The sequence below is a fragment of the Filicampus tigris genome, chromosome 20, assembly GCF_054856515.1.
Source record: "Filicampus tigris isolate MCC_2025a chromosome 20, RoL_Ftig_1.0, whole genome shotgun sequence".
In the NCBI taxonomy this organism is placed as follows: domain Eukaryota; kingdom Metazoa; phylum Chordata; class Actinopteri; order Syngnathiformes; family Syngnathidae; genus Filicampus; species Filicampus tigris.
The window spans coordinates 10,505,267-10,531,595 of NC_141236.1; the positions used below are offsets into that span (position 1 = coordinate 10,505,267).

General features: G+C 40.6%; 2 protein-coding genes across 2 annotated transcripts; one reads left to right on the forward strand and one right to left on the reverse strand.

Annotated features, from left to right (window-relative positions):
- The first annotated feature begins 4,102 nt into the window (after nt 1–4,102).
- stum (stum, mechanosensory transduction mediator homolog) lies at nt 4,103–10,542 on the forward strand. Its single transcript, XM_086017962.1, has 3 exons — nt 4,103–4,526; nt 7,629–8,535; nt 8,868–10,542. Exons 1-2 carry the CDS (start codon nt 4,328–4,330, stop codon nt 7,922–7,924), a joined length of 495 nt encoding a protein of 164 aa, XP_085874088.1. The 5' UTR covers nt 4,103–4,327; the 3' UTR covers nt 7,925–8,535; nt 8,868–10,542.
- An 849-nt stretch (nt 10,543–11,391) lies between these two features.
- Nucleotides 11,392–25,124, reverse strand: coq8aa (coenzyme Q8A, genome duplicate a). Its single transcript, XM_086019389.1, has 16 exons — nt 24,825–25,124; nt 21,073–21,176; nt 20,522–20,604; nt 20,057–20,443; nt 19,519–19,585; nt 17,433–17,507; nt 16,851–16,979; nt 14,738–14,823; nt 14,505–14,645; nt 14,221–14,302; nt 14,039–14,132; nt 13,378–13,519; nt 13,173–13,280; nt 13,027–13,092; nt 12,867–12,953; nt 11,392–12,283 (listed from the first exon to the last, which is right to left on the reverse strand). Exons 2-16 carry the CDS (start codon nt 21,164–21,166, stop codon nt 11,996–11,998), a joined length of 1,929 nt encoding a protein of 642 aa, XP_085875515.1. The 5' UTR covers nt 21,167–21,176; nt 24,825–25,124; the 3' UTR covers nt 11,392–11,995.
- Nucleotides 25,125–26,329: the final 1,205 nt, after the last annotated feature.

The following is a 26,329-nucleotide window of genomic DNA, read 5'->3' on the forward strand; positions in this document are numbered from 1 at the left end:
ATATACTTAATGACTGTAAAATATATACAACTATTGGGAAATGAAACATAATGGAAAAGGTTTTAGCATGTAAAGTGTGTCAATGACTACATCACGTTTCCAAATGTAATTGTATTTTGATAAAAAAAAAAAAAAAAACACTAAATAGCAGATTTGTCCTTTAGAATTCTTTTTACGAATTCAATTCACTGTACCAGAATTTTGAGAAATGCCTCGCAACAGTTTTTTTTTTTTTTGGTTCTCATTCTTCAGAAGATGTGACACTGACCTCTTGCACGTAAACTTCTCCTCTTGCAGGCACTCCCTGTCTCACCTTGACCCTGACACACACACACACACACACACACACACACACACACACACACCGTAACTCAATAGGGGGTGTGTTCGAATCAGTGTACTGCGTGTCCCTGTGGAACATGCAGTGGACAAATGGAGACAAATGGTTAGCGCAAGGTTATTTTCAGGACGTGTGTATTTCCCGGAAAAAGGAGACAGTGAGACGGAGATATCTTATCTGTTCCATGAGGAAAAAATAAAAGTATACTGGACATATAATAAGTAACTGATTTGTCAGTGGTGTAAAATTGACAGTGACGCATGAACGAGTGATGAATGTGCGTGTTTGTCTGTACGAGGAAGCTATACATCACTGTTAAACATGTAAACACACACTTTTCCCCCCATGAGAAGTCATGGAAATAGAAATAATCTGTTCCAGGGTCAAAATGGCCATTTCAAGCAAAAATGTCTGACTTCCTGTGTCTTTTCGGGCATGAGTTCTTGAGATGTTTTTCCCCACTCTTGAAAGGTGAGTCTACCAAAATTTAAGCTGCTAAGTGAAATTGAATTTTCGTGAAGAAAAAAAAAATGCCAGAATGCCAGAATGGCTGAGTTCCTGTGTTTTGTTTTGTTTTGTTTTTTTGCATGGGTTCTTGAGACTTTTTTTGTGGGTCTAATCTTGAGCAACATATCTACCAAACTTCATGATGTTAAGTGAAACAGGGTTCAGGGGCTGAATTTTCAATGAAGGAAAAGTGACCAAAATGAAACTAAAGTAGACGATTCTGACTCAAATGTCTGACTTCATGTATCTTTTAGGCATGGTCTCTTAAGACTTTTTTCGTGGGTCTCCTCGTGCTAGACACGCCAACCAAATTTCAATGTTCTCAGTGAAATTGGTTTCTCGGTCTGATGTTAGAATGAAGAAAAGAAGGCTCTGCTTCAAACCAAAATGACCACGTTTTGGGGTCTTTTCAGGCATGGCTTTTTGAGACGTTTTTTGTGGGTCCACTCAAGACAGACAGACATGCTTACCAAATTTCCTGTTGCTAAATGAAACTAGCTTTGGGGGCTTCATTTTCCCCAACCTCATAAATATACTAATAAAGGAGGAACATGATAAAGTACATTCTTGGGATTCCTAAGATACAGCAATCCATGCTCTTTGGGGAGACTAGATTTGGTGTGTGTGCGCATGTGTGCGTATGTATGCGTGTGTGTGCAGGGACGAGAGTGTGGAGTCACAAGTCACAAGAAGGGAGTGGCGACACGGGGATGTTAATTAATGGCAGCCGTCATGGAGAAACTGTGACAAACGTACTTCTTGAAAGGTTAATTGTTAACTGTTGCCATGCTACTTCAAGAGGTTTTAATTGAACCATCCTGTTAGCTTCCCCAGCAAAAAAAAAGTGCACTTTTTATTGCTATACAAGTATTCATTGTAGTATTTATGTTATTTGTTAGTTTGTAATGTTTCACATCAAGCAGGTGATTGAGTCTTTGCGCTCTGAGGCTCTGCTGCCACCTAGAGGTCCCTCAAAGACTTTTTATGATTCATGTTTTTAATCATTATGACAAATGTACTAATCGGTAATATTTATAAGAAGATGGGCAATCATTAGGGATGGATTTATTTTCTCTTTTTCAGTGTTGTAATTGAATTTGAAATATCAATTCCTTAGTATAGAGATAACAAAAGAGAAAACGTGAATTGGGTCAAAATGACTAAATAATTCATTTCTAAATACTGTTTCACTCCCATTGGAATAATTTGTACATAATTATGCAGATCTCAAATTGCCTAAATGTGTGTTTAATGTATAGCCAGCAGATGGCGCTCTTTGTCCACTTCGAGAGACATTGATGCAGAACTTCTGTGGTTTCTTGGCCTGATTCTTTTGATACACACCACAAGTATAGATTATAGCACAGCCCGCACATGTTTGTAAATAATCTATTCTCTTATTCGTGGGACAAGAGTGAAAAAAATGGCCCTATGCAACAATGTATAGTAGTCAGTGTACAACTTGCATTACGGTGTACATTTCCTATCCCCGTAAAGTGCCTCAAGACCCAACAACCGTTCATATCTCAACTGCTGGCAACAAAAATGAGTAGATTTCCAAGTGAAAATGTCCACATTTTCAAAAAAAAAAAAAGGGCAAAATGATACGAAGATGGCCTATTCAAAACAAAATGGCGGACTTTTTATGTCTTTTTAGGCATCGGTTCTTGCGACTACCAAATATATATGAATATAATAATATATAACAATGTAATAATATACATAATATTTTCATATTACTAAATGAAAATGGCTTTAGGGGCTGAACGTTTTAATGAACGCTTTTAAAGGTTGCTGGCAGCCTTATACACGCACACACTGTAATTACAAATCCTTACCTAATCCATAGCAGCAAATCATCATGCTAATGCAGCTCATTAAAAAAAACATTTTCCATAATCACTGAACAAAAAAGTCAACTTTAAGCTTGCCTCATTGACCTCCCCTGCCCTGGCAAACCCTCTCATGTTGCCATGGCAATAACAGGCAGCATCTTATCATGAGTTCACGTTGCCCCTTTGAGACGAAACCTGCCTCAGCTTTGCTTTGATTTGCGTGACAAAATGACACTGACATCCTTGTATTTTTTTTTTTTTTTTTTTTTTTTTTTTAATGCAAGGACTTAAGAGGAAATTAAAATTGGAGACGGAGCCAAAAAGGCGGGAGATCAATATCGGGCCCCGAGTAATTACCCGCAGCTTGTCGGGTTGCTAGGAGATGACAGCCAAGGCGGGAGAGAGCGCGAGAGGCAAGACGACCATTTAGAATCATTAAATTGTTGGTGAGGGATATAAATTGTGTTCTTTGTTCATGATCTGTTGATGATCAAACTCTCAACGTAAATGAACAATGGGACAAGCTGCAGATGGAGGAGAGACCGAGGAAGAACAGTGGCTCCTTGAGATACGAGTCAGTGGGTCAACGATTTGAAAAAAAAATTTTTGCCTCAATATCGTGATTGCGATTTAATATGAGATTATTTTCGGAAGAATCGTACACTTGCGTTCTAAGCATTCAAAGTCTTTTTTTTTTTTTAATACATAATTACAGTGAATGTCTCAGTGGTAACAGATGAAAACATTTTTACAGAGTTAATCAAATTGCATTTTAGAGCGGTATGCAATACTTGGCCCTCAAATTGAACACTTTTTTTTTTTTTTTTTTACACACAACAATAGTGATAATGCTCGTCTCTCCGTATGTACACAAAAATAATTATTTTGTTGATCGATACTGTTTGTTTAAAGGCATTCACCAATTCTTGATGCGCAATCCTGATGCACAAAATGCGAATGCTTGTCGCTCGGCATCTACAAAAACATTTTCGATGCATTGGTGCTAATGTTATTGTGCATCAAAAATGTTCTCTCAGCATTCGCAAAGTTTTGATGCACCGCCGCATTAGTATAACACTTGTTCCTCAGCATGCATACTGTTTTGCACAATAGCAACGATTTTCTCACGGCATCACATTTTTCCATGAACAGCAGCATTGGTGACAATGCCCATCTCCCAGCATTGACGCTAAAATTTATTTTGGGGGTAGGAGAGAATACTTCGCGTTCAGGCATTTTCAGGCACAAATTGCATCGGGGCGGACAAAATACATCTGTGATCCACGATGGCACAAATGTAAAGCCTGGACTCTGAGCACTCACAAATCAGGATGAGCGCTTTGAGGAGTGCGCTGTACCTTTAAATGGTATCAAGGCGCTGGGGGGGGGTAGCATGAGTCGAAAAAAGGGGGGCATTTGTAGTGAGCGCTTTCTCTCAGTCTGTGAATGCTGAGAACCCATTTGACCAAAAGAAAGAAACACCCAGGAAACTATACTCATCCTTTCCAGGAATTTCTATTCTTATCATTATTAATATCACATTTTTCGGAGCATCCGGAGCCCGATGAGCAACTTCACTGATGAGAGACTTTTTCAGGCTGTAGCATTTTGGATCGTGTTGACTTTGAGTTGTTAAGCAAATACGATGGCACAGAAGGAGGGGAGCGTGGTTGGGGACGGCTTGGGGGTCAAAGCCGTCCCGATGGGCCCCGCGCCGGGGAGCGGTGGCGGCGTGGTGGTGGAGGTCCGCGAGAAGAAGGGACCCCTGAGGGCCGCCATACCCACAATGCCTTTCCCTCTGGCGGTCATATGCCTCTTCCTCAACACCTTCATACCTGGACTAGGTGAGTTTTACGTCAATTATTTCGAGACTTTTTTTTTTTTTGTAGCATAGACAGTCTACTTAATTAAAAAAATTGAAGTTAATTGCTGAGAACTATGTCGTCATAAAGTTTGGCGTTTTAGTGTGTCAAATGTTTTTCACTATTTCAGTTTTCCTGATGATTTTTGGGTGTGGCTAAAGCGGGACGCAGGCTATGCCTACATCATGAAAACGCATCTCCCCTGGATGCCATAATTTACGGCACAGCACGATGTTATTTAAAATGATTATGTACAGTAAACCCCCCTCCGTCGCAGGTTCCAGGATTTTTGCTCTAATGCTCATTTTATGGGTGTAATTCCACTGTCGACCACTAGATGGCGGCAGAATATTCCGTTTGAGAAGAACAAAAACAGGAAGTATTTCGGCACAGCCTTGTTTACGTTGAAAAAGTTTGAATGTCATCCTCTGTAATCCTGTTTTTTACACCTGCAAAAAAGTGACGTTTGTAGATTCAGTTTCTAAACTACATCTTTGAGCATGATTATTGATGTATATTGTGAGATGATAGAATCGTTATTTTGGGAACAATAGGATTTGTTTCACTTAAACACAGAGGGATCAGTACTCTGTCTGTACAATATTTTTGTGTGTTTCACTCGATTATTTCTATATCGCAGCTTTCACTTATTGTGGGAGTGGTCTGGAGCATAGCCCCCCCCCCCATGGAATTGTGGGTAATATAACGAGCAGGAAGATGAGTTTCCCTGAAGTGTCTCCGCTATGTGGACACACTGACGCAATACCGAGCAAGCAGGCTACGCGGCAGAGGACAGTCGTGAAGTCACAACTTGACTGTGAAAAGAAACCAAACAGAAACTTTTCCCTCGGCTGTAGCATCTGCTGGAAAATGTCACCAACAGACGCGCGGCTACCAAATCAATCAAAGTCATCCGAGGCGGCCAACTCACCCCCCACGTTCACTTCCCCTGCTTTTGGCAGCCATGTTGGCTTGACATGTCGTCTCGACTAAATTGTCCCCAGCACCTGAACGCTGCGCGGCGCTTGTGTGTTTCCCTGAATGCCTTGACATTTCAATGAATGGCCGCGACCAGTTGCCATGACAACGCTGTTTGAAAACGAACACAATTCAGACGGGCGCGCGAGTGAACGAAGCATGTTTTGTTCTATCCCACCTGGAGGCCAAAATAAAATCGTCAAATTTGATTGTGGGTAATTACATTTGCAGCCCAGCATCATCTCCTGTCAGTCGTCACCGTTATTAAAATGACAATTTGTGTCATTTGCGTATCATGCTGGGTTGCTGCCAATACAAGGTGCCTTGACAATGACATTAATCTGTTCCAGACCCGCCCAAAAAACTAAATCAATGTGCAATAATGTGTCTTTTAATAAAAAAAAAAAATTTAAATTAAAAGTCGCACCTTGGCCACCTGGGGGCAGTAGAATACATACGTACTAATATACGCATATAGAGATGGTCACAAGTTACTCTTCCGTAAATCGCAGTAATATTAGTTGTTCGTCACAGAGGATAAAGAATATATGCCTAAGAATATTGTTACATTGTCTATTTATACGTCTCGCCATCTCTTATTTGGGACAGTCCGAAATCAAAGCTTACAGAGCAAAACTGATCATATGCCGAATTGTACTTTTGGAAAGAACGCAATCACTTTCCACGAAAAGAAAATCACACAATGCATTGCGGGTAGTCGCTTCCAAAGTGATCCCACTCTACTCTTTGAAAGCCTTTCCTTCTATTGTCTGCCTTTACTTCTCCCGCTCGTCTCTTTCTGTCTTGTTCACACTCCGTCATTAACCTCCCACACGACAAGTGGGCGCATCGGAGACTTCTTTGTGTAATTATAGTCATTAGTCCGGCTAATATCTGGACAAGTGCACGCGCCGCACACACGCACGCACGCACACACACACGCACGCACACACACACACACACACACACACACACGCACGACATCTCCCACATGCTCGCTTAGTCTTTCGCGCAGTGAAGATCATTATTACAATTTGAGATTTATTCATTTTCTTTTTATTGCTACGCTCAATAATTGTGGCGCTCACGCTGGTGTTCATATTCCTCAGCGCACGGCGATGGGCTCTCTTGAGCTCACGTCAGTGAAAGATTTCTCGTCAGTGTGTTTCATTCACTAACGGAACCTAACTAAAAATGATCTTAGAAGGCTCGTTCGGTCCGTTTTTACTTTGGGCTGCCAAAATATATCCTCTTAAAGCACGTGCGTGTACTCACAGCAGACAACGAGGCGCTCCAAAGCAGCAACCCAGCCTCACTTACATTTGCCTATTAAACGGCTTTTAAGAACAATATGTAACAGTTTGTCCTTTCAAAGATCAGCCAGATAACAATTTTTGTGTTATTATATATATATATTTTTTTAAATATTTTTTATATACATATAAATTATATATTATTATTATTATATATCTAAAAACGTTCTGTAAAACAAAGCAAACAACTTGTAGTGAATAAAGTGTGAAATGAGGATATCTACTGTGTGTCGCAATGCACGGACACGTCCCACCTGCTCCGACTGTTGGGTTCCACCAGCTTGACAAGAAAAAAAAGCCACAAACGCCCACCATGCATGCCTCACGCTGGCACGCTTTACTTTTGTCACCTTACAAAATCCCTCAATGATCCACACGACTGGTTACAGATTACATAATCAATACCGATGGGGGGGTGAAAAAAAAAAAAACTATTATCATTATGATGATGTTGATCAGTTACACGGTATAGGCAGTAGGAAACTGTACTGTCTGTGTCTGTCGGGCTCTGCAGGCAACAATAAACCACATCGAGTCAGCCGAGCAGTTTTAGAGTAAGTTAGCAAGCAATGTTATTTAACCAATTTGGTTAAAGCACTTAACATACTGTACATAAAGGCTAAGTGAATTATTGTGACATAAGTGAGTCCACACCTTTCTTAGCCTTTGCCGGGTCATATCCTGCTGATTTTTGGCGATACCCGCGATACCTTTTTTTTTCTCTCCACGTCGGCTTTCCAGCTGGGCAGTATGAAGTGTAATTTAAATGATGACGACAACGTTTGCATCGCAGGTACCTTCATCTCGGCCTTCACGGTGCTGTGCGGCGCTCGCAGCGAGCTGGTGGCCGAGCGCGGCGTATGCTGCGTCTTTTGGCTCAACGTGGCGGCCGCCCTCATCCAGATTGTGACGGCTGTCATCATGGTGGGCTGGATCATGAGCATCTTCTGGGGCATGGACATGGTCATCCTGGCAAGTCAGTCGCATGGCACGCCTCCGCCGCACCGCTCAGCTTTATTTGGACATTCACATGAAACAATAAAGTGGATGAAAATTATTTTTCGTGTTGTTCTCTTGGTTTTATGTTGAGTTTGACAGCACATTTAAGATGGGAGTGGCAATAGACATTTTGAAGTCTCTCTCTTTTTTTATCTGTTGTCTATCTGCCAAACTGCTGAGTTGAGTTCATTGCCGCCATGCACAGTGTGTGTTTTGTGTGTGTGTGTGTGTGTGTGTAGCCCCTGGCTTTTCTTGAATATTTATGCAGAGAAGCTAACATGTTCCCATGCAGGATCATGCCGTCAAAGAGCGCAGAATGCACATATTCCCACTTTTCTGCCGTAATAAGTTGATGTGCCGCCTTTCCTCCCTACTGATCTTCCCGCGTCGCATGTAATCAATCCATTCTTCTTTTTCTCTCCACCCCACCCATCCGCCTAATGAGCACCATTCCCCGCCTCCCACACAGTCGCCCGCCGTTTCTCCCGCATCCTTTTTGCTGTATCTTTTCCCCTCGCATTATTTCCGCCTACGTGCCTTTTTCATCCACAATTGTTTTTTTTTTTTTTTTTTACCGGCCGTGATCCGACAAATGCAGGTTGTATGTGTCAGTCAGGTGATGTTTCAGCATGACATGTTGGTGATGTTCAAGTACTAACTGTCTTTTTCTCTTCCACGTCTTCTTCCCGAAGTTTCTGACGGTAGGTTATTAATTCGTCCCCTCCCATATTTCCATTCGCTCACAAACAACGCTTCCCAGGGGAATTCCTGGCACACAAATCGTAGCTAGAAGCCAATGCTTCACCCAAATTGTCTTTCTAAAAGAAATGCAGTTTGTTACATGTCCACCAAAGCAGCAGGTGGCGCAGTAACTCCTAACAGGCCACACTGGGAAAAAATGGTGTCCAAATCCAACTTGGCGAAATTAATTGAGTAAATTCAATACACATTTATAATCTTGCGGCACCACTGATGACTTTGTTTCGTACCTTAAGCGAGAAACGTCCCACTCTTTTTTCCCGTCCACATCCAGGCTACAGAGATCAGGGCGTTCCTCAGGACGTCTGAGAGGACTCACCAGTGTGGGCTCGCGGGGGGGGGCACCTGGACACCCCTAGCCCGAAACACCTCGGCAAACCTTTCTCTTTTAAACACAACAGAAGACCCCGAGAGGCGTCTACTAGTTGGATTGAAAGAAAGGACAGGAATCATCTGCCGAAATGTTTGCAAGCTTGCGAGCTAGCCGCGACATGTTAGCCTAGCCGTGAGGCTAAGAGGGAACAGGTAGTGGTGGTAGTTTCTTCATTTTTTTTTAAGCATATCATCTACACCAACGTTTCTCAACCTTCTCATGACAAACCACCAAACAAAAAATATAATGTAGTGCCTCGAGATAGCTTACTGCGTTACTTAACAGTTGTGGAACTATTCTTCTTCGTTTGTGTTCGCATGACTGTATTCTACTGCCTGCTGGTGGCCAAGTCGTGTACAACACAAGAAGCAGCAAGGAATTAATTAGGAATGATGCACGACATACTATGTCTATATCTTTGCATTGTATTTAATTGTCAATGCTATATGTTTTTATCAAGCACAATATTATAGAGTGTGACTTTCCTTATTGAAAAACATGTTGCATTTTTTATTCAATTTTATTTTTAGGAGGCCAGAACGGATAAATGGTAATACCATTCATTTCAATTAGAGAAGATTTTTCAGTCACGAGCGTGGTCGTCGAATTTATTAAACTGACAAGCAATGTTGATTTTGTCTCAATTTACTCACAACGCCTGTCATTATATCGCTGCCATTGATAGATGAGCAGAGATATATTTTTTGGGAGTAAATCACTAATTTGCAAAAGAATAAGTGAAATGTGATTATTGGGTTGTGAATCACTGCTGTACATTGAGGGATTCTTGCCAATTCTTGCCTTTGTGTTGTTTTTTGGTTAGTGAATTTTGTTTACAAAAAAAGAAAGTAAAACACAGTGGCTGTTTTTACAATATTGCTGTAAATGGTGCATTGCGCTTATTAAATGACACATTTAACACTTTGTTGGATTTGCAACCATGTTTTTTTTAGTAGCTTCCACGTAATTTATCTAACTGCAGATGTGGGAGGCTTTTATTCACCCTGAACACATTTTTGTAATACAGTATTGTTAAATAATGTTAGCTCAGCTGTACAGGTTCTCTTAGCATCATGAATTTGTGTTTCTTGGCCAATAAGACAGTAAGTCTGCCATTTTGGTTTAAAGGTTTCTTTTTCTGTTTCACAAATTTGGTAAGCATGTAAGCCATGAGTACGCCCACAAAAACGTCTTTTTGCCGTGCTATAAAATAAATAAGGAGTCAGGACTCTAAAGATTTTGTCCAGTTGCTACAAAACACTTGACAGATGGTCGACACTAAATTGAGAACAAATAGAGTTTTTGCCATTGCGTGTGGGCAGCGCATGGCACGACAAAGTTTAACCAAGTCCCCCCCCCCCCCCCCCCCCAAAAAAAACATCAAACTTTACAAAAATGCATCCTGTCCTGTATACTTGCCGGTGCTGTTGTTTTGCTGGTGGAAGAATGAATGTACAAAAGTGTTCTGGCATGCAGGTTTTGTTGTTCTTTTTTACTGTAGACAAGGATAAGTTATGATAGCTATGTAGCTGAATTTTGTGACACTAAATCTTGACATTAAAAATACACATTGGAATCATTGGTTGTCTTCATTTTGGTTTTCATGTCATTTCTTTGACATCTAAATCGAATCAAGTGCTGACCCCAAAATGCCTCAAGAAATGGAGAGGAGTGTTTCCTGCTTCTTTCCTGAATTTCACTTGGCCTACTTGACTTGATTTTCTGCTTATAAACACACACTCAGGTCACAAATGGTTTCCTCTGTGCCAGTGGGGATGAGGGCCATTTTTTCCTCGCAAATATATATGAATGATCCTGTGGCATAATATATAACCAAATAAGGACATTGTCGTGCAACTGCTGCACGATGCACAAAAGTAAACACAGGAGAGCTGAGCCCTGAGATGTCAAAACATTTGCGAAGGCGCATTGCGACTCTCTAGAAATGCTTTCCCACCATCTTGAGCTCTTCATTAAAAATAAAATAAAACAAGGAAACATCACAAATAGATTGACATGACCCCCAAAGCCAGGGCCCACTTTTTATAGTTTCTGAACTGCTTTTTGGAGCACAAGTAAATAAATAGCAGTGAATGCGATAAACGGCCTAAAGCGCCTGACATAGTAATACACTTTCAAATAAAAGCAGCAAAGACGTCCTATTGTTTATTTACATGTGTTGCACCGAATTGATTGAACTGAAATGATTTACTATAGCTTAATACTGAAGTGATGAGGAGCAATCAAAGGCTCTGCTTGGAAAGAGCGCACTGCCACCTGCTGGTGGACAGCGACTATTGCAAGGCAATCCGTGGAAATGTTCGGCCTCAGCATGTGACTGAGCCGGTCCACAGGCAGCAGAGGACACGCTCGAGACCTGATGCAGTACGACCACTTGGTTGCAAAGGAAAAGAAACGACGAGCCTCACAGCAAACTCGTTTTGCTTTTAATCAACTGGAATCCACATACATAGACACAAATCAAGCAGGACACAAAAAGGAGATTTTGGTAGATTTCATGTTGACGGTAATGTGGTAAAATCACCCTGAGCTTCATTAAATGTGACCACCAGAAACCAAGAAAAGTCTCCCGACTAAACTAAATCGCAATCAACAGCATCAAGGACAAAAATAAGGAAATAAACTAAGTGAACTTGAATTATTACATTATTCAATCACTTTAAAGCCTCTTTATTTCTTTTTTGTGTTTTTTTTTGTTTTTGTGACGCAAGCTGGTCTCAATCTGAAGCAGAAACATGGAGGGCCTTGAAGAAGACACTTACGGTCCTGGTCCACACTGATTGACCGTACATGACTACATCATCACCATCCTCCTCCTGATATTCCTTTCACCCTGATCCTCTTGTAAAATCCCCCCCCCAAAAAGGAGAGAAAAAACCCCGAAAACACCAGCTGTGTTACATTCACTTTCAGCACTTTTTGTCCCCACTATGGCCTCCAAGACGACGCCGGTACGGTTTCAAATCTCATCCGTTGGTTCTTTTCTGATTGGTCCCGGGACCCGTGCGTCAAACGGGCGGCGTGCGGCCCTCCCAGTAGTGCTGGTAGGCCTCCTGGAACATGTCCTTGCACGGCAGCTTGGCGTTGAGGCGCGAGCAGATGAGGAAGGAGCCGCCCATCTTGCGGTGCAGCGAGTACGTCTCCTCGGGCGGCGGCGTCAGGCGGTGGCGCAGCATAACGGGGATCAGGTTGTGGATGCGCTCCGTGGTCGACTGCGCGCCAAAGTCGAACCTGTCCGGCGACGCGAAGGCCTCGCCCAAGATCATCACCGCGTCCACGTGGGCGTTCTCCATAGCCTGGGTGCACAGACACATGGACTGGTTCAGCAGACCGGGACACCCACAGAAAAATATTGATTGAGTCTGACAGACGTTTTTATTTGAAATTTAAACACGCCCGCTGGTTAAATCACATCTAGTGAGAAACTACTACTATCTGGATTTTGGTCTGTTTTGCTGCCACTTACACCCCTCCTCCAACTAAGTAGTTCTAAATTGAGTTTTAAATTCATTGACATAACTGTGCTGCAATTATGTGGTTGTTGCATGTCAACCATACAAAAAAATGTTAAACAATAATGTAAAATAGTAGAAATAAAGGGCTTGTTTGTGTCTAATTGAATTTTAAAATGTGACCTATTTTTTTTTCAATTTTAATGATAAATTAAATTGCCAGATTAAACACCAACTGTATCTAATTTCTAATGGTGATTTAATTTTCAAATTACAACATTTATTATCATAAAAATGTAAAGTTTGCTGTGTTTTTTTTAAAAATGTTGTCTATGCATATTTATTTAATTCTATTTCATCTTAAATCCATCCATAAAAAAAATAAAGCCAAATATCGAAACAAAGCGTGCATGTGTGCGCGTTTCACCTTGGACTCATAACCGGTGAGGAACTTCATCTCGATGGATTTCTTCAGAACTCCTTCTCGGTCGCCCTCAGCGGCGGAACGGATCACCTGCCGTCACGAACGATGACGTCACCGATGACGCCATCTTTGAAATTCCTCACACACATCCGACGAGACTTACTTCAATGTAGACGTCTGTGAAACACAGATCAAATCCTCTGGTGGCTCCGAAGTCCAGCAGCGCCACCTGTGGACACGAACGGTGTATTTTTATTCACCGTAGTCCCGGAAGGTGGTGTTTTTGTTTTTCTTTCTAGATGGACTCACCTTGTGCGTCTGCGGATCGTACAGGAAGTTGGACCAGTTTGGGTCGGTCTGCATGAAGCGGAATTCAAACAACTCTCTAAGGCACAGCTTCAGGATGTTCTCACAGATCTGAACAAAAACCAAACAATACATGACCCATCTGAGCAAGTGAGAAGTAGCAGTTCCTTGCCTTTCCACCAGAGGGCCTCCTATCCTTCCTCCCTACCGTGTTCTTGAGCTCCTGCGAGAGGCCCTCGGCCTGGTCCAGGGGGAAGCCCGCCACCAGCTCCGTGGTCAGCACGTGGCTGCTGCTCAGCTCCTCGATCACCTCCGGGACGTAGAAGAAAGGGTGGTCCTTCAGCAGCTCCCTTTGCCATTAACACACACACACACAACAACAACAAAAATCATACACAGCTTTACCGCACTATATCACATTTAAAATACTGCTTATGTACATACAAACACTTCCTGTATTAAAAGTCTAATATTTAGGTCTGAATTTTAGCCTGACTGAGGTCTACTGAAAGAGATGAGGTGTAAATAACAGCAAGACATAGAGGCAGAGAAGGTCCCCAACTGAGCTCCGGTAATAGTTGTCATTCCCACAGAGAGAATATATGCGAGTGTATATTGTTGTCAGATGTGTTTGTATGTGCTGGTGCTTCCATGTGTTTTAACGTAGCAGCTGTTAGATTTATAGTGACATCTATGCTAATTTCCGGTATCCCGTCTATAAGGTTTTGGATTATAAATTATAATAAAGCGAGCTCTATACAGTGGAAAAAACTAAGAAAAAAAGTAAGGTAAAGTCAGTAGGATAAAGTAAGTTGTGGTTTTGACGGCGTGTGATATCCAATTCAAAGGGGACATGCAAAAAGGCTGACCTAAACTTCTTGGCACACTGAGCCTCTCTAAGATAGTCGCACTCCAGCGCCAACTCCCTCCTCATCACGTCGATCATGTGCTCTGGAAACAGACCTGGAAAACACAACAAAACACACAATGTCAACTGTATGACTTTGTAGGCAACTGCTTTGTAGGTCGCTGTGTGTGTGTGTGTGTCTACCGTCAGGCAGCGCGTTGCTCATACTCAGCACGGTCATCAGATTGTTGACATCACTGTTGATACTTTGTGCCACACCGGGATACTAAGCAGGACGGGAATTGTAATTAAACACACGCACAAAAGACAAGTATTTATAGCAGCTGACGATGAAACATTAAAGGGGCACAATTCTTGTTTCATAATATTATACAAATGCAATACAAATAATCACCAAATGCCGACACAAAGTAAAGACATTTGTGTGTGATTTTTTTTTTTTCCCACCAAGTAACACGCAGACACACCTGTATTTTCATGGCCACCTCCCTGCCGTCCTTGAGCTTGGCCAAGTGAACTTGCCCGATGGAGGCGGCGGCGAACGGACGCTCCTCGAAGGACTCCAGCTTATCTCTCCAGTTTGGACCCAGGTCGCTGTTAAGCGCTTTCTGAACACAAGCAGACGCGCTGCTGCTTACGGCCGGCGTCCTCCGGTAGTTTCCGACAAAGCCACGCTACGCATCTCAAGTCAGGTTGTTACCGTCATCTGCTTGATGGGCATGAAGTCGGCGCTCTGCCGCACGCGCTCAAATATCTTGGCTAGCTGCGGGTTGATGAAGGCGTCGTCTGAAATAATATGACAGGAACAGACATTTTATTTTGGGGGAGCATATTGTCTCAATTAATTAGCATTTCTTGCTAACATGGGAGAGTAAATGTGGGCTCATTATTTGGCAAGCAGCAGGTCACTGTCATTATGAAATGACACGTTCAATTACTCACGACCAAGCCAATTAATAATGTATTCAGTTATAAAATCTTAATAAGGGTGCCATTACGATAAAGTGAAATAAAACACTAACAAATTTGAATAAATAAAAGCATTTCAAACATGTTGATAAAAACATATATATGTATAAAATAATAAAAACACACAGGAATATTCCATTGATTCTATTTTAAATACATAAAGATGTTAATACAAAAGCCCAAAAATGTAATATAATTATGTCCATAATTCAAAAAATCTGAATGCATGAATAAAAAATAAGACAAATTAATAAAGTAAAAGTCATAAAATGCATTTTTTTAAAATTAAAACAGATCAACGTAAAATCTAAATAAAAGAACAAATAGTACATAAAATACATAAATGTAAAACTATGAATGTATATGAAACATGACTTAATTTAAAAAAATGTTTTGATTACAGTCGGTACTGTGTAAAAAAAACATTTAAAAAACCTTAATCAATATAAAATCTAAACACACAAAAAGCACAGGTGCTTAGCAAAATTCATAAATGAAAAAATAAACATTTATATAAATATAATTACAAAAACGACAAACAACACAAATAAAAAAAATAATCCAACATAAATACGAATAAAACTGTAACGCAGTACTAAAAGGCTACTTGAATTCATATAGTTATGAAAACAATAATCAATCACCATTAAGAAATGGCCGGTCATGTGATGACATCATAAAAGTGCGCCATTCCATTTGGTGCCAATTACACAACAACACCATAAAGATAAGACGGCAGGTGTGGCCTTGAAGCGCAAACATCAAGATGGCCTAAAAGTAGCCCAGCGGCGCATTTTGTCACTTTGAAAATAGACTCACGCCCTTTCAGCATTTTTTTTATTTTATCTCATGACATTTAAGTCACTTGCGTTGTCATCACACCTTCCTCGTATTTGTCTTGATTTATGACACGCGGTCACCTTAAGGGGACGAACCGCGCCGATACCCGATCGAATGCCTCCCTCTTGTCCCGTAAACCTTTACTACTTTGCGGGGAAGACAGAAAGAAGGTCACGGTCGAGGGTTTGCGAGCAACATCAATAAAAAGAATGACGCCCTGCGAAATGCAACCGGATCCCGCCGACGGCTTGTTTACAGCTCGCACGTCCTACCTCCACCTGTTGTGTAACGTGACACAACGGTGATATGTGCCTGCCGCGGCGCCAGCACAACTCAACACCGTGACTCAGGACGTGCACACTTGGACGCGCTCGCACTGGCAATTCAAACGGCAAAACATTGGTTAGGAATTCAAAATATCAATGCGTGGTTGACATGCCGGCAGCTTGAAAGACCATGGAAAGGGAATTGGGACATTTGTTTCTAGATTTTTTAGAGCGCCTCATCGCAATGAGCGTGCGCACATCACAGAGAGGGAGACAAAAAATGAACGTCCGATTTTTGGTGGTTCAAACATGTTCTTATGTGAAGGCATAAGAAAGATGCTCGATGTTTTAAAGAGCAGCGGCTAGAAAAACCCTACTTGAAAACCTTAACCCTGTCTGACAACCCGACATTGAGACACTTGTTTGAAACCCTAACAGTGACTTGAAACCCTATTTTGAAACGCTACCCATGTCCTGCAATCCTAACTTGAAACACAAATTCTTGTTTGAAATCCTCATTTAAAAACAGAGCCCTGACTTGAAACCCTAACCCTGTTTTAAAAACCTGGCTGGATACGACATTGTTTATTGCAATACAAATGTGTTAATTGCTATTGTTTGTTCAAATACAAAAGAACAGGACCTTCAAAAAAATAATCATATATTTAATCGCAATATTGACAATAAAATTGACACATCTTATTATTGGTCCTCGAGTTTTCATTGGTGCACGTTCACCTTGAATACTGAGCATCTGGCCCAGCTTGAGCGCGGCCCCTCGCACTTTGCATAAAGTCCGGACGATGCGTTCGGCGTTGGCCTCCGACAAGAAGGGACTGGACTCCAGCACCGACTTTTTATTCTCTCCTGCGCATACACACAGAAAAAGGATTTAAAACCACCCAAGATATACGATATACTGTATATAAATATATAACATGGGTGTTTATTAACATGTCACTGGGTCAACAGGGTGTGTAGTGTCACGAGGGGGTTTAACGCAAGTAGCCTGACTGGATTACCAACAAAGACGAGTGTGTGTGTGTGTGGGTGTGTGTGTGTGCGTGCGTGCGTGGGTGTGTGCGTGCGTGAGATTAAGCGGATCACTGTGCCGAGAGGGAGCGTCTGTTTATTTGGGGAGTGTAGTAGCAGCGTGTGCCTGCCTGTCTGCAAACAATAACAGGAATGAAGGAATGTCCGGTACACTTCTTCTTCTGCTACATAAACCAACCCAGCTTTCACCCATTCAAGACATTTAAATACAAACATTTTCCACTCGGAACGAAGGACTTAAAAAAAAAGCGTGCGCGTGTGCAATACCTGCCGCGTCGTTATGTCGCATGGTCTTCTTGGCGACCTCCGCCAAGGCTCCAATACCCAAACCCACAGCCAAACCTGGTGAACATTAAAACACATTTGAGTATTTAGCGAATTAAGTGAAATACCAAAAATGACAATACAAAATAAAATGTATTAAATATGTCATTTTTTCACAATGTGTAATAAAGAAAATTACGGTAAACAAATACAAAATATATATATCATTTTTGTATAATAATTTAAACACAAAAACCGGTAAACATTAAAGAAAAAAGAAAAATCAATATTTCATAATTTCAAAAACGGCGACTTAATAGGTCCTACTCTTAAATAATACTAACTATAAAAAATAATTTAAAATACAAAAATTTGATATTTTATAATGGCTCATATACCTGGAAAGTGTAAAACCACATTTTTCTTTAAAAAAAAAAAGAATGTAATAAGAACATAACGTACATATTTCAAATGTTTTCATACTACAAAATATTGAAGTTTTACTTTGTCCTACTCATTTTCAATCATGTCAGCTGAGCTTTTTGTATTTTTTTTTTTTTAAATAACATTTTCTGTAAAAGAAAATGTCATCAACACACACATGGGCTCAACCTTGTACAACAACAATGACTTAATCCGTATCGGGGAAAATATTTTCAAACAACGTTCTGGCCTTCTTTTTAATAAGAGTTCCTCCTGAGAGTTTGTTTGTTTTTTAGCGTTGCAATATTTGCTGTGGTGAGCTGCGATAACCTCGATTTGAGAGAGAACTTGGGGGCTGTCGCACTCATCCAAGGCTGCTCTCGGTTACATAACAGCACGGTTACATCATCGCAGCACAAATCTGCAAGGCAACAAACAGCAGGAGGAAGAGGAAGAAGAAAGGCCGACAAGGGCGCCGTGCCACCATAAAACACAATTTATGCGCCACAATGTACATTCTTGTTGACTTACCCACGACGTCATCAACCAATGTCGCCTTTTTTAAGTCAAGTGGAAGTTGTCACGGTCGAATCGGGAAGACTTTAGCACACTAGCTAAGTACCTTATTTTGGGGGTGCGTGTCTAAAAGAATGCCTCATGATGCACTTCGGGGTCCGCCGTGGGTTGGCCTGCGCAATCGTGACAGCCATTTCGCTAGCTAGCTATGCCTACATCCCGAAAAATCTCTTTGCCTGCAGGCATGGCTGATTTAGAGCGCCTCATTGTCAGCTGTGAGTGTGCGCATGTCATGTAGAGACTGGCGGAAGAGCAAGGAAGGGAGATGTTTTTTTGTTTGTTTTTTTTCACCAATACTGACTTGGCAGCCAGTATGTGAACAGGTGCTTCAGAGTTCAAAGTTAATTTGATACTTTTACCAGTTAACGGTGTTAAATTGTGAAGTGATTCGTGTGAATTAGACCATCTCTGCCGTTTGACCCTTCACCCGATGAGCTGCACTTCCCTTATTTTGCCTTTGGCGGTGTCTCTATACTCCGGCTGAAGGTCTCGCTTGTTTTGTTCTGGCTAAATTTGGCTTTGCTCCGCCCTCCAGTCTGACTCACATGTCCGATGTGCGCATTGTTATCTCTCCTGTGGAGCTTTTCCACCTGACTGCGTGTCTCAAAAGGAGCGTACAGCTTTGGACTACCGTGCAAAGAGAGAGATACGTGCAGTCATGTTCATATTTTGTTGCATGGAAAGTCATTCATCAGACATGGAATACATGCACGGCGCAAGTGTCACACATTTTCTCCAGCCGTGAACTCTGTGACCCTGCGACAGAAAGTGAGTGGGTTGAGTTGTGGGGAATGGGTTTAAGGTTACAAGCTGAAACTTTACAACTACAGCTACATCTATTGGTGTTTGATGCTACTTAAAAAAAATAATTATGAAATAACGATGACAATAAAATAAACCTTATCCCTGGCTTGAAACCTGAACCCTGATTCGAAACAAGTCCAGTCACTAAAGTGTCAAATCTAGCTAGGCTACGGTCAGTGGCTCTTGAAGTGACTTCGAAAACGGACACATTTTTAATCAGAGTGGATATCCAGATAGAATCCAACACTGGCACATCAACAAGAGTGTCATGAAAAAGAAGCGTTACCTCCAAAGTTGGCGAGCCTGCTCAGGCGGGTCACGGGCACCTTCCTCTCGCGGGCTCTCTCGCTCAACTAAAAGTAACACAAAAAATGCAAACAACGATAAAGAACAAATATAAAGGAGAACTGAAAAATATCAAATAATCAAAACAATAATGATACTATATACTAACAAGATTAATAAACACAACATCATGAAAAATAATACAAAAACTACTAAATGCATTATAGTTAAGAATACAAAAATACAAGTCAATCAATAACACAAAATAGTAAAGAAATACTGCAGTCAATAAAAAATGCTAAAAAAGTCCACAAAATAAAAAATACAAAATAAAGTAACAATAGAAAGACTACAGTAAAAAAACACTAAAGAATTATTGAATAAATACAATATAATAAAGAATAAATAAATGATTGATACATTGAAAAACAAAATATACTAAATAATGCTAAACAGAAAGTACAAAATAAAACACTAGTACGACAAATTCTAATAATAATACTATAGTGATAGAGGGCATGTTGAGAAACAAATCTGACCATCTGCTTGTGCGGCTTGGCGTCGGCCCGCTTGCTCTGCCGGGCCTTCTCCAGGTCTTCAGCCGTCAGACCGCTCACCGACGACGACGGCTCCTGGTGGTAGCCCCGCCGCCCGCACGCCTGGAGCCACGCGCCTCTGCCCGTCAGCAGGTGCTGATGGCGGACATCGCTGTGGTACCACCTGTTGCCGAACTCTCGCGAAGGATCCCTGTAGCCAGCGAACGGCGAGCTCTTGGGCCCGCTCGCCGAGCTCTGATCGGACGCTCCCTCGTTAGCGCCTGCCTGCTTCTCGGCCACAAATTCGTCGTATTCGTTGAACTCGGATGAGGGGAAGTCGTCCTGAGGAAACTCGGACGACGAGGAGGAGGCTTGCTGCTGACTCAGCTCCTTATTTTGAAACATTTTGGACTCCTTACTCTGAAACATTTTGGACTCCATTTTGGAAGGTTGAGACAAAGCTCTTACCTGTGCTTTCGTCACCACCATGGCGATGCCTTGCTCGGCGGCCGATTGGAAGTTTTGGACAGCAGCGCCGACACCAGGAAGGCCTCCGAATGAACGCAAAACATTTTTATTTGTATATAAAATGATTGCACACTTTGGCTAACATTTCATGTATTCATTATAGACTGTTAAAGACATTTAGGCCGCCCTGTTCACTCACTACATGTGACCATCGGGGGGATGGGGGGGTCTCAATCCAAACATTGATTATGTTTGAATTCCAAATAAAATGATACAAAACATGAACTGAATAGTAAATGCATTATAATTATTAGTTTAAGACCTAAAGATTGAACGTTCACTTACTAAAAGCGTACTTGGCAACAATTAAATACTAATGTTAGCACAATCAGCAGCTACATGGAACTCCATTTTGTAAGAACTTTGGTTTATGGTGGATTACAAACTATGAAAGGTAAGATATTTCATGCTCTCCTTTTTGTATTCATTCTGGCTAATGCACTTAGCAACAATTAAAGTTGGAGCTGGAGCTCCATTTTGTGTCCACTCACCTGTGCCTCCGCGCAGGGCAGCACCCTGCGTCTCCACGACGGCCTGGCTCAGCTTAGCCAAGCCTCGCATCAGCATCATCATGTCGCCCGCCATGACGGACCCGCTACAAAAACAACAACAACAACAAAGTGTGCGTTAAAAGCAGACGTTAGGAGGAAGAAACCCTGGCAACAAATGTGCGCTTGCTTCTGCCTCTTCAGGCGACCACTTCACTGCTTAAAATACTCGCTGACTGTACCCTCACCCACACATTTGACAAGAGATGGAAGGAATGCTGTTGAAAGTCGGACGGCCACATTGTTTTCCCGATCGAGGCCCGACCGCTAAACATAGCGCACGGTTCCCCCCTGTGTTCATGTTCTAAATAGCAGTGCTTAGCTGTCAGGGCCTTCTCTGTTGACGTGAAAACCATCGCTAGCGTTGACCGACAATATTGGTTCCTTAAATTGTATTCATTTATTCCCAACATTCAATTGTCTTCATTTTGTGGTTGTTGTGTTGCCATATCAATGGAATCTGCCCATGGCCTTCAGCATCAATAGTGCTGGCTAATAACTTATATTATACTATCTTAGTCAATCAGATTCATCGCGCTGGCCCACAAAAACCTCAGCATTTGTTTCTGTCCTCTGATTGGTTGGAAATTGTTATAGACCAAATCAACTTGCCAGTAGAGAACTGCACACATTGAGATATTTGAATATGAACATAACCATACTTTTAACTTAAAACACTTTCAGAAAGAACAAAAATCTTTCCCTATTCAAATCAATGCAAAGGTATTATTAATTGTAGTTTTATTACTACGGAAACATTTATAAGCTATTTGTTCAACATTAAGATCAAATCTGGACTCATGGAGATGTTTTTATCTCTTGTGGACACACCTAAAAGCCTGGGTAATACCAACATTCCCCTGCTACTCTGTGTGTGTGCGTTTGTGTTTCAGGTGTGACGACGTGCTGAAACTTGGCTCTGTTGGGATTACGAATCATGTGTGCGCACACGCATGCACAGTAATTGAGACTACACACACACACACACACACACACACACGCACACGCGCACACACATTTTTTTTACTGACTAAATGGATTGGTACCAACTTGTTATTGCGCAACAGCAAAAGATTGCAAAATGGGCCAAACCCGCGACAGCAACAACAAAACAACTTGTAAACCCTCAAGCGAACTCCAAATGATGTAGCTGTGGCCTTGTGTTAACATGGTGGCCTAATTTAAAGCTCCGTGCTAAATACAACAGCGGTGCGTCAAAATGGAGGACAAGCGTGTCAAGTGTAGTCATGTGCTGTCACCTCGTGACCAAAACAATAACGGAGGACCGTGATGCTTCTTTGTTTACATTTGTAACATGGAATTTTTTTGGGTGTCAAGGCTAACCAAAAGTAGCCTCCTTCATCTCCCTCCCTCTTCTCATGAGGCGGTAGAAAAGTGGCTTCTCATTGGTGAATCGAGGAGACTAACCAGGAAGTATCTTGATGTAGTAGTGTGTTTCTTTACGATGTGACATCGCCACCTACTGGCCTGGCATGCGTATAACAAGGTTTAGCAAAAACGCTGTTTTTTTAATTCATGGTTGTATAAAAATACCTTAAAGTCACAGTAAGAAATACGGCCAGTTCATTTTCATTTTCCCTGGCTCTCCCGAGAGTTGGGTAGTGTAATTCACATTGGTGAAAAAGTACCAAGTTTTCCACAAAAACACGTTCACTCACTCCCCCCAAAAATGAATTTAAAAAAAACATCACCGCTAATGAGGAACCACTGTTGCAAAATATGAACGAACTTCCCGTGTGTCACTTCCAGCATTAAACAAAACGCATGCCCTAAAATAGAGAACAATAATTGGAGAAATAAAAACTGAGGATCCAAAACAAGCACTGACTGAACTGGCTTAACTGTACTATTTTGTGTGCGTGTGCACGTGCGTGCACACAAAACACAACGTACACCAAAACACGCGGGTAAGACTCAGAGCATGTTTGGACTCTTTTGCACTACAAGCTCTATACACCCCCCCCCCCCCCCAAACACACACACACACTCACACACGGACACTCAGTTCGGTCACAGCAATAAAAATAGGACACAGTCTACATGGGTGAACATATTGGACTGGAAGTGTTACAGTCACATTCTAAATTAAGGGCAGGCAGAATCATACCTGAGTAAACAATAAGCAAATGTATTTTTCTATTCGGATATATTTTGTATTTTATTGGCATTACTTTATTATCATTGCAATTATACAATGTCACCATAATGTAGTCTTCCTTTAAAGCTCTCTATAATGTTCAAAATGTTTTTGAATGTCATCATTTGTTGTTGTATTTGGACATAAAGTACGTCTCCGTCGTGGTTGCTCAATAAACTATGGCAATAAACAACAACAAATGATAAGATAAAACAAACATTAGCACAACGGTGATTAGTGAACGGGCTTATGGATAAAAAGAAGGTCATATACAAAGCATATCGGTCAAACAAGACTCTATATTTAACTTGAGACTCAGTGTGTAGTCATTTTAAAAACTAAGCAGAATTTTAATTTTATTGACAAAATTTGGATAGTTTCAGCATTACCATGAAAGCTGCTAATTCAAAACAAACATTAATTTCATTCGGCTACTGAGTTATGACCTAGGGCATAATAAGTAGATAACTTAAAAGTGTTAAATATGTTTAACGGTAAACTTTGCGTGTAACCATTTTTAAAATGTCCACTTATCGTCCATGAATTATGAACCAAGTACATCTAGAAAATGTCTTGAAACGTTTTTTTTCATTCCAGGTGCGTGCATTTTGAATGTGTAGATCAAATTATGCTTTTGCGCCAAACATCATTGTGTATAGTGTTTGTGGATGGCTGAAGAACCACAATAGTGCACAAAGACAAGCATGGTAGCGATTTAAAATAAATAAATAAATAAGTTAAAAAAAAGAATCAAATCGAAAATCGGGAACTGAAAATCGAATCGAATCGGGACTTGTGTGAATCATTGCATTCCTAATTATATTTAACTTCGTGTGTTACCGTTTAAAGAAATATTTTCTACAACTTTATTAACAAGACACTAACGGGAAAGTTGTCTTTTCAAACCAACATCTTGTCACTTTCAGTTCATATAAATTATATTTATGACGACATCAGTGGCAACATCAAATTGTTAAATTCGTCTATTTAACTTTTAAGCTAGTGTGCTTACATAAAACAATAGAATCCTACAACTTTATTGACAAAACACTACCGACAAAGTTACCCTATAAACAAACCTCTTGTCACTTTCAGAGCATATAAATCCTATTTATGAATTTATGACGACATCAGTGGCAACATCAAAGTATAAACTGGATCTATTTATCTTTTTAAGTTCGTGTGCTGCCATTAAAAGAAACACAATATAACCCAGCAACTTTATTGACAAGTTCAAAACAAGATTAGTTAGCAAACGAAAGTGACGTCACTTTCATTCAACTACCAAATGCACTAATTGCACATTAATCCCATTGTTGAATTTAGGCATAAATAGTCGAATTTAAATGTTCAACGGGGTCACTTTCGCTCGCTATGAACAAGCCACGTTGTTGTTGATGTTAGCTAGCTAGCACAGATCGGAGTGGCAAAATGTGCACTTTGAAACAAACGTGTGCAAATTGATGAGGTTTGCAATGTGGCTAAATCACAGGGATTAAACACGTCCGATAATGCGTGATAATCTGTGCTCACTCACCAGCAGGCGTGGTTCGTTTTCGACTCCCACGAGGTCAAACTCGACTGGCACCGATTAATCAAATTTATATTATGAATATGAAGGATAAAGGTTCATATTGGAGAGCGTTTGCAGGCTGCGTGGCTCGTGGTTGGGATCCAGTCAACGCGCGTCTCTGTGCCATGAGGTCAAAACTCCTTATTTACCAAACTCCACGCAGGCAGCACTGCAAACCACTTGACGTATACGCGGACACGCACGCCCCCCTCTGGGCCCCTGGTGCACGTGGGCGAGCTCGTCCAAATCCGCGTGAACTCGTTTTAGTTTCTTGCAGTTTGGCACCGTCGCCCCGCCCCTGTTCGCTTGTCATTGGATGTTGTCAGGAGGTGGAGGACCTATCGAGGTTTTTCATTGGTGCGTCAAGGAAATAATGCGGAAGTGGTTTGTTTACGTTTTTTTTCCTCATGTGACCTAATTATCACAGTTATTGCGTAATATGGTAAATATTGGATATTATACTTAATACAACATTAAACTGATAACATTAAAATGGTGTATATTTATCAAATAGAAGTACACAATTATTGCCGTTTGTTTTTCCAAACTGTATACAAAATATTTACATATTTTCAAACATGTAGGGTTGTGCATTTGTATTTTGTTTAGCTTATTATGAAGCAATGCATACAATAAAGGTGAGATTGGAAATGAATTGTTTTTATTTTTACCGTTATATTGCATGTAAATATTTCTTTCATCACTTTGTGGTCAGGATACGGGTGAATGTAATGTATTTTTTTTTTTAAAATACATTAAAAAATATATATATTTTACGAGTCGGTCTCACTGAGATCAAGATCACTATTAAATATTAAATTCAACATTTAAACTATATTAAACTGCAGGCCTAATTTATCTTTAAGAAAAATGAATAATTAATATCTGTGTTTTCATTTAAATTGTGAAACAATACCTACATAACATCACATAAGTAATATATATTGCACACAAGTAAAATGTTCCTCTGCCACCCATCAATTTGGGGTCAGACTTGTGTCTGAAAGTGATATATAATACTGTACTGTTTTAAAGTGTATAAATTAGCATTGACTTTGACATTTAAAAAAACATTCATTCGTATTATACTATGAACAAAAAAACTAAAAGTAATATCACATTTTTTATTATTAAACAATAAATTAGCATAATATACTGTGTAATTAATATGCCTTGAATCAGGTCAGAATGCATCTAAAAATTACAGTATAGAGTGCTAAATTATATCTTTTATATATATTATTTGTATTAATTAAAAAAAAGGATAGCATCTCTAAACGATTAAATTGTATTACATAGTTATTAAAATATAGTATGACATATTGACAGGAAATGCAAGGAAACAAGTTCTTTCTCACTTTTTAAAAAAATAAACCATTCAAATAATAATGAAAATAATAAATATACAAACCAACAAAACTAGAGCTAGTGTACTAAATTCTAAGAAATTGCTTTGAGTGCACTTTTGG

What these genes read in the sequence shown, in the direction of transcription:
- stum (XM_086017962.1), top strand. Translation starts at nt 4,328, where the DNA reads ATGGCACAGAAGGAGGGGAGCGTGGTTGGGGACGGCTTGGGGGTCAAA. An exon ending in CACCTTCATACCTGGACTAG is followed by an intron (nt 4,527 to 7,628) that starts GTGAGTTTTACG and finishes TTTGCATCGCAG; the next exon opens with GTACCTTCATCTCGGCCTTC.
- coq8aa (XM_086019389.1), bottom strand. Translation starts at nt 21,166, where the DNA reads ATGGCGGGCGACATGATGATGCTGATGCGAGGCTTGGCTAAGCTGAGC. An exon ending in CCAAGCCGCACAAGCAGATG is followed by an intron (nt 19,586 to 20,056) that starts GTCAGATTTGTT and finishes TGTTACTTTTAG; the next exon opens with TTGAGCGAGAGAGCCCGCGA. An exon ending in TGCCCATCAAGCAGATGACG is followed by an intron (nt 14,646 to 14,737) that starts GTAACAACCTGA and finishes GCTTGTGTTCAG; the next exon opens with AAAGCGCTTAACAGCGACCT.